The 8,918-nt window shown below is 44.1% G+C and overlaps 1 protein-coding gene across 1 annotated transcript; it reads right to left on the bottom strand.

The window, feature by feature from the left end:
• Positions 1-1,295: 1,295 nt before the first annotated feature.
• CENPW (centromere protein W) lies at positions 1,296-8,664 on the bottom strand. Its single transcript, XM_073671399.1, has 3 exons — positions 8,413-8,664; positions 8,214-8,327; positions 1,296-1,571 (listed from the first exon to the last, which is right to left on the bottom strand). The coding sequence occupies exons 1-3, from the start codon at positions 8,500-8,502 to the stop codon at positions 1,545-1,547; spliced, it is 231 nt and encodes a 76-aa protein (XP_073527500.1). The 5' UTR covers positions 8,503-8,664; the 3' UTR covers positions 1,296-1,544.
• Between the last annotated feature and the right edge of the window lie 254 nt (positions 8,665-8,918).

Raw genomic sequence — 8,918 nt, 5'->3', positions numbered from 1 at the left:
TTGTAAAGCTCGGAGTATGTTCACACATTGCAATTTGTTGGGGACTTCAGCAAAGTCCTCACCAGTAGACCCGCATTAATTCATTCAGATCTCGCTGGCTATTTCTTTCCTCAACAGCATTTAAATTAAAAAACATGATAATCGCTTATGTAACCAATTTATTAGGTCCCAGCAGTGTCTGTGTATCCCGGCCTTCGTGGGCCCTTACCATTCTCTGTGGCTTATACAGCTGATCTGTTGTACAAGTCATATGGGACAAAACATTTTTTTACAGATATTTATTGAAGGGCCATCAGTTGCAGAGGTCTGACTGCTGGCCCACCACTGTTCCATAGGATGTGCTCTGGCAGAGGTCACACTACATACAATTGTGCTCAAAATATACCCGGGCAGAATTTTTCCTTTCTTGGCCTTGTTTTAGAGAATATAAATGATAACCATGAATGGAGAAAATTTTCTGTTATTCGTTGGGTGAAGCCATTTATTGTCAAACTATGGAGTTTTCTCTTTTTAAATCTTAATGACAACCAATTGGCTATTGCACTTTTACCGCACTTGCCATTTTTTCCCATTTTCCAGTCCACGATATGGTAAAACCAATGGTGTCATTTTGAATTGCACCTTTTGACCAGTTTGTAGACCACCTTGCAACCATTATAACATATACATCCCCCAACCACGATTTCAGTTACAGTTGACTAAGTTACATTAAAAAAGCCCTACAACTAATTTTTTTTTTTATTTTTTTTTTACAAAACCTGTGTACACATGTATGTATTGTAGTGTGAGTGTATAAGGGTATTAACTAAAGCCACCTTCTTTGGGATCCAGTGCCATTCTGCTCCTCTTCTCAGAGACATTGTTCTTCCAACGATCCGGGTCACACTGTGCTCTGCGTGATCAGGAATTGGCCACAATTACAAGGGTGCCTACACTTTCAGCCACGATTGTACTCTCCTACCTCCGACTCCTCCAGGATCCACCGCCGCTCCGTTTCTCTGCTGAGTGAAGTCACCCCACTTCAGACTAGTTGACTCACTGTGTTAGCCTGGAGCTTCTTTTACAATGTAAGCCCATGAATCCTTGTTCTGACGCTCTATAGCCACCTGTTACTTACCACAGGCGAGTTTGACTGAGCATCACAAGCTTGAAACAAAAGTTGTTTACTTACATTTTTGGATAGGTGTCAACAATTTTGTTCAGCTCATTTTTACTATTTTGTGTTAAACCATGTCCAATTTGCCTTTTTTCATGTGTGTTTGTATTGTTACAATACATACAAAAGGAAACAAAAATGTGTAATTACAATAACTTTAATATTTTAGGGGAAAAAAAATCTTTATTTTGACAACTGAATTAGTGATGTATCTATACATAGATTACAGTCAACATAAAATACATTACAATATAGTGCAATTCAGTAATTTAAAGACTACGTACAAGTTACAAAGCTGAGCTGTAACAGATTATAACAAGAGCTTTGTTCAGGCTTAAACAAGCATCTGGGTCTCTGACATTTTCATGTGACTTCTTCATTGAAACTTTTAACCTCTTGACTTCTTTAAAACAACCTGTAAAGATACAGTAAATTATAAATACACACATTTTAAGAGCCTCTTGGGGGAAAAAAAAAAAAAAGTTACAAAGCTCTATCAGCATATCACGGTTTAAAAAATATGCAAAAAAATCCTGCGGCTATGCGCCATGCAGCTTTTGGTCACAAGTTTAACCCTGAATCACCATAGATATTATAAGTGAAATACGTTCAAAAACCATGCAGGCAATCTCCATATTGGTTGTGCCACTTGGTAATTGACTGCACAGCAAGTGGTATCATTTAGAACAAGAGAAAGCACCCAATGATGTGTTCACGCATTTTGTTTGTTTTTTAAGCAGAAACTTTTCAAAACGCACAGGAGTTCAACAAACAAGTTTTGATTGAAGAGTTGCTCAAAAAAACATGTTGTGAACATATTTCATTATCTCAAAATTCCACTCCTCAGTGTGTCTGAGATGTAGTTACTGATGGCTCAGTTATCCAGTGATACAGCGTCGTGCTGAGCTGTCGATGTTTTGATTGACAGCTCAGCCGTCCAATCTGAGACTGGGAGGTGCTGGGCTGTCTTCAGGTGTTCCCGGTCGCAGGTGATTGCCTACCTACTTAGCTGGACTGTCAGTCCCAGACCTCTGCCAGACCTAGCTTCAACCAAGTGTGATTGGTTTTCTGTGCCTAATGTTTTGCTTGATTATCTATCACTGCCTGACCTTGGACATTATTCTGACCCTTTGTCTGTTTAACCCATTTGCTCTGATATGCCATCCTCCTGGTATTTTGACCTCGGCCTGTTACCTGACTACACCTTTGTCTCTTCCCTCTGTTTATGACATACCCTCTAAGCTTTTGACCTCGGACTCCTTGACGATCCAGACTCACAGCCGGTCTTTGATGGCTTGTACAAACAGACCACCCTTTCTGCTCATATATTTAAGTGCAGAGTTCTTAATCTATGATTACACACAAATTGGAACCCTACTCAGGCACCGAGGAATATACTCCGAGTGCCGTCCATCACTAATCATCACATTAGTCGTGCATATGTTCAGTCTATTATATCCTCCGTCCTATGGAATTCTGTGCCTCAAAACGTCCGATTATCCACCACACCTGGATCCTTCAGACGGAACCTAAAAACCCATCTCTTCAAACAAGCTTACAGCCTTCCATGACCTTGCTTGCAGCCACCCCCAACAACACCGGAGCTACTGCAACCCCTCAAACTACTGTCTCCTTCCTCATTCCTGTAGAATGGGCCCTCTTCCCTCCGAACCGTTCTATCATTGTTAGTTTGTATCTGTATTTGGTATGTAACCCCTTAAGTACAGCACCACGGAATCAATGGCGCTATATAAATTAATAATAACCTCATCAGGCTTCAAAAGCCGTGAAGAACCTAAAAGAAGTGACCAGCCCATTCTTCTGTTTAGAAGCCACCATGTGCTGCATGAAACTTAAAAAAAAAAAAAATACCAGAAAAGTCATCAGAAAAGTCTCTTAAGGAAAAACACAGGCAGCATTTTCCTGAAACATCTGCTCCATGAACAATGCAGGTACGACGGCATCGAAGAGGCGCCATGTGCAAATAACTTTAGGGTGGTGTCACATAGTATTTTTCTGGAAAATCTAATTTCTTGTGGCAGTTTACCATGTCAAAGTCTCAAGTGAATTCAAGAGGAATTATAATAAAAGGAAGACGTTATACTTCTCCTTTCTGCTGGATACACTAAAGACTTTGGCTCAAAAAGTACACTCAGGCTATGTTCACACGTAGCATTTTTCCTGTGTTTTTTTTTTAGCTAATTAAGAGCTGCTCTTTACAATACCAGTAAAAATCTATGAGATTTCAGAAATGTTTTCCCTGACTGAATTGGAGAACTGCAGTGTTTAAAAGCTAAAAGCAACTGGTAGTTGACCACTCTTCACAGAGTCACATCAACACAATTCTGAACCTGAATTCTTGGTTCAAGAATATTGAAGAGAAAAAGGATATACGTATAAAACAATAACATTTTATTAGTACAATTAAAGATCACATGATTAAAGTACGGTATACACAAGGGAACCGTTCATCCGTCCACAGACTAGACTCAAAGAAAGAGGTGTTGATAGAAAAATAAAATTGAAAGAGCTAAGGCTCAATTAATAAGTAGTATCACAATAGTGGTTTACCCCACAAGCTTTATGGGTATATCCTATGTATACTAAGGCTATGTGCCCACGATGCAGAAATGAAGCAGAAAATTTCTGCATCTCCCTGGCAGAAAAAACGCATGCAGATTGTGCATGCGTTTTTCCTGCAGAATACATGCGGATTCACATGCAGATTGACAAGCGTTTTCCAGGCGATAGCATCACTTAGAAAGTGCTTGACAACTAGGTCACACTATATAAATCCATGCAAACAGCATGGATTTATACAGTATGAACCGTAAAAATTAAAACAAATAAAGCTATACTTACCCCCGATGTCCCGGCGTGGCTGCAGTGCTCATTCCTGTCTGGTTCCCGGCATATCGCGAGAGAGCGGCGAAGGCCATGCGGTCACATGACTGACGTCACCGCAGGTCCTCAAGCGATGCCGGCATTCAGAGAAAAGCCTTCGGAAAGGTGAGTATAAACTTTATTTGTTATTTTATTCTTTTTTTTACAGGTACAATGGTACCCAGGTCTGGATGAGAGTCTCCTCTCCTCCAGCACTGGGTACCATCCGCACATAGAGACGCATAGAAGCCGCTTGTACAAATGTACAGTCGCGGTTTCTATGCAAGTCAATGGCGGGAGTTCCGCTGCGCTTCCGCAAAATTAAATGACATGCTGCGGATTTTTGTACGCAGCATAAACGCTGCGGAAAAATCCGCAGCATGTGCATAGAACATGCGGAATCCCCTTGGGGATCATGGGGTGCAGATTACCTAGCGTTTAACAAGCGTTTACGCTGCAGAAATTCCGCAGCATAAACGCTTGAAAAACGCTACGTGGGCACACAGCCTAAATAGAAAGAAAAAAAATATCCAAGAGTAGAATAGGAAAGGCACAAATGATATAAGTAAATGACACTCACTAATGCTGTAGAGTCTAACAGTGTGCGGACCCCCGACGACACCATTTCACCTTTGCTTCTTCCGAGGGGCACAATGATACTTAGGCTGGGTGCCCAAGTAGCGTTTTTCAAGCGTCTATGCTGCGGAATTTCCGCAGCATAAACGCTTGTGAAATGCTAGGTAATCCGCACCCCATGGTCCCCAAGGGGATTCCGCATGTTCTATGCACATGCTGCGGATTTTTCCGCAGAGTTTATGCTGCGTACAAAAATCCGCAGCATGTCATTTAATTTTGCCCCCCCCCCCGATCAGCACTCCGCAGCGCTTTGGAAGCAGGGTATTTTTGCTGCTTCCAAAACGCTGTGTTCTAATTGCGCACTTTTGTTGTCAATACTTGCGGATCCACTACAAATAATGACACTTCAAATCTGTCAAAATTTGCAGTTTTGGACACAGCAAAAATATGCCATGTTCAAAGCGTTGCTACGTCCGGATTGTGGGCACATAGCCTATCAAAAACAGCAGTGGGTCCCGCATCTTTTGGAAGTGGCCATTAGCCAAAAATGTTCCCTGACTATTAATATCAGCCCACAGCTGTTTGTTTAGCCTTTACTGGCTAAATTACAGGGGACCCCAGAAAAAAATTGATGTAGGGTCCCCCTGTAAAATCTAACCAAGAAAGGCTAAAACAGACAGCTGCGGGCTGATATTAATAGCCAGGGAAGGGGCCATGGATACTAGCCCCCTCCGCGGCTAATATCACCCCTCAGCAGTCCTAGAAATGGCGCATCCATAAGATGCACCAAATCTGGCACTTAGCCTCCGCTCTTCCCACTACCCTGTAGTTGTGGCAAGTGGGGTAATGGGGTTCATGTCAGCCTCGTATTGGGGGCTGACATGAAGCCCAGGTTACTAATGGAGAGGAGTCTATAAAAAGCCCCCATTACTAGCCGCATAGTAAAGTTTGGCGCTTTTCAATAAAAGACACCGCCAGAATAAAGTATTTCATTGAAATAAAATTACACACGGTTTTAATAATTTTTTTTATTACACTCCCAGTCCCCAAATCCCTCGATCTTCTGTAAAAAAAAAAAAAATAAATAATAAACCGTATTCCTCACCTGTCCGCCATCACGACGCAATCCAGATTGTCCCTCGGCGATCCGAGTTACTTCTACGGCAGCCACATCAATCACTGATGTGACTGCTGTAGAAGACAGAATTGTACACTGATAGGAGTGTAATCACTCCTGTCAGTGTACATTGCTCTGCTGCAGGAGTGAGGTCACTTGGGTTCATCAGCTGATCAGCCCCAGTGACCTCAGCATCAGTGGTACGTGGGAACATCTTCACTAATGTTCCCACGCAGCACCGGTGCCGCTGGTGAGGTCCCAAGCTCATCAGCTGATCTCCAGCTGTGAACTTGCGTGACCTTAGTCCCGGCAGCAGCGATGTTCACTGCCAGGAGCGAGCACGCTCCTGTCAGTGTACCGCCGGGGGACATCAACAGGACGGCGGGGGATGCCGGACAGGTGAAAATAGTTTGTTTCTTTTTGTAAACACGCCACGCACAAGCCAGCTTGGCTGAGGAGACTACTGCTCCCCTCAGCCGCGCAGCTCTCGCTGTTATCAGCCAGAGCGGCGGTCAGATGATGGGAACAGTAGTCTTCCCCAGCCGACCCGGGTACCAATCTATGTGAGTTTTTCCAGCGTATTTGACCCACTGACTAGTCAAATATGCAGCAAACAACTACAGCAAATCCACAAATATATTTATACCTGCGGGTTTGCTGCGGTTCAATTAAAGTCAATGGGCAGAAAACTCTACATTTACGCTACATAGAATGGACATGCTGCGTATGTAAAACACAATGACAATCCTGAGTGGAAAATTCAGCATCATGTGCACAGCACATCAGGATTGCCATAGCATTAGCTGGCAGACTGATTACATAGTTTTTGATGCATTTCCACGCGGAAAAAAACCACAACAAAAACACACAGTGTGCACTTAACCTAAGGTGTTTTCTATTCCGGAAATGTAACAAAGCCAAATATTCTCCCTCCTCCGCTCCAGTCATGGCTCTCCACAGGTGCTTCACTTTGTCTTTTGGCTGCAGCAGTTAGATCGCATTCACAGCTCACATTACCACTGCAGCCAATCATTGAGCAAAACAAAAAGGCAGCAGTTTTAAAAAAACACATTATACCCAGGTCATGCAGCGTTTCAATAAATACTGGTGGTACAAAGACCAATCCAATTCCAAAATATACAAGCATAATTTCCCATTATCCAATTGTTAATTCCCTGTTTTTTTTTTTAAAAAAATACTATTTTTAAAGCTCATTTACTTGTATGCAACATCAGGCTGCATGCACCCTCTTGTTTTGGAGATCTGGTCTGTAGAAAGGAACAGACCACTACTAAGCAGACGCATGGCCTCCTTCCCTGTCATTACATCATTGATTCTAATCATGTTTTTGGAATAGAATAAAAGGCTCCTGCACAGCACTATATTAAACTTATTTGCTGCTCCCTTCATTTGTGCACATACATTCTTAGTCAAGTGTTCTACATGCAAGGGCATCCAAATGGGGTAAAGAACAGACTTACTAGGAGGTGCAAGAGCATAATTAGCTAGAAACCTATATATGATTGTGTAACACCAGCAACACTTGCACACACCAGGGGTTTAAGTTTGGCACATGTTGGAATACCACCACAGCATATGAATGAGTCATACATTGGCCATTACATCTCAGCCATGAGTGCATTTGAGGGGGGAGTAACTAATACAAGTCACCTCTAGCAGCAATATATCTGCTTCCAGAGAAAATGATTGGTCAAGCTGAAATTCATCATGCTCCTCACCCCCTCTTCGGCTAGGGAACAACTAGGAACCAGTGGATGATTTGCTCATCTGCGAAATCAGTAGGATTGGCAGTTTGTCTAAAGTGTATGGGCACCCTGGAGGAATTGCCTCAGACAGAAAATCCCATTCAAAATATTGTGCTCCCCCCCATCCCAACGGCAATCAGCTGGTAGCTTGCAGTGCCCCGTAAAAGGATCAACTAATTACCCTCATCCTGCTTCTAGCAAGTTGCAGCCCCCAGGTGGATCTGCTGATTACCATGGCCCCCAGCGTGACCACTGGGGTCTTGCTTTTAGAAAGCTGCAGCCCCCGGCGTGACCACCCAGGCCTTGCTTCTAACAAACTGTGCCCCCAGGTAGGTCTGCTGATTGCCCTGTGGAAGCTGCAGACCACCTGGCGCCACATACAGAGCAGCTGCATTTCCCAGTATAATGTCCACCTGTTATATCAACCACCATATATGAGGCCATATGAAGAGTGCTAGTTTTAATGAGAAAAAAACCCTTAGGGGCTACCCGCCACCAGTCAGTCATACTAGAAGCGCTGCTGATCACACCTGACAAGACGGGTGCCAATCACATTTCGGCAGGAGTGTGGGGTCCTACTGTCATTGCTTCCGCTCCATTCTGATGTGAAGGCAGCGCAGGAGAACCCCTTTAAGAGGGCATGTTGACAAAATGGCCTTCCAATGTGTTCTCGGATGAGGGCAGCTCCCTGGTGCAGGGCCAGGCTGTCATGTACCTTGGCTACAGCTCTGATGTGGGCAGACTTGATCACGGAGCACCGGTCCTCTACGGCTCTCAGGCGGGCTTCAGTGGCCAGCCTCTGCAGGAACAGCATTAAGCTCAGGTACACCTGCGGAGGAAGAGATCCGACATTAGGAGCATGCGCAGCTCTCCAGTGACCTGCACGCGCCACCGCAGCGGCGTCCTCTCCTCACCAGCAGGTCCACATCGCTGTCCATCTGCAGGTGAGGAAGGCGCTGCTTGATGGCGGCCCTGATAGTGCCCCGGGGCACGGAGCCCAGCATGGTGGCGGCGGAGAGCTCGGACCGCGCTCCTGAACTCCTGGCTGTTTGTTTTCGAACTACCCGCCGGGCCTGACCATCTGGGCAGCAGCTGAAATGGAGTGGATTTAGGAGACGATGATGTCACCGGAAGGGGCGGGGCTTCCGTCAGGCTAGAATGTAGGTGCTGGAGTGAGGGCTTCCCCTCCCATGTAGACAGTTCAGCACTGACACCACTAGATGGAGCTGATTCCAGGATCCTCATACTCACTGCTGTCTAGTCGGCTCTACTGGCTTTTTAATGCTTTTCTTATGCTTTTTTATGCAATTGCTCATGTTTTTAATGAAGCAAACATCACAAGTCAAAAATGTTTTTCTTACACTTATATTTTTTATATATTTTGGAAAAATTATTATTTTCCCTGATTAATGAAACTAGC

Source organism: Phyllobates terribilis, unplaced genomic scaffold, assembly GCF_046119375.1.
Source record: "Phyllobates terribilis strain yellow unplaced genomic scaffold, ASM4611937v1 Scaffold_3__8_contigs__length_932513732, whole genome shotgun sequence".
In the NCBI taxonomy this organism is placed as follows: domain Eukaryota; kingdom Metazoa; phylum Chordata; class Amphibia; order Anura; family Dendrobatidae; genus Phyllobates; species Phyllobates terribilis.
Note: the sequence above shows the minus strand (reverse complement) of the source record. Positions and strands in the feature narration are given on the sequence as shown.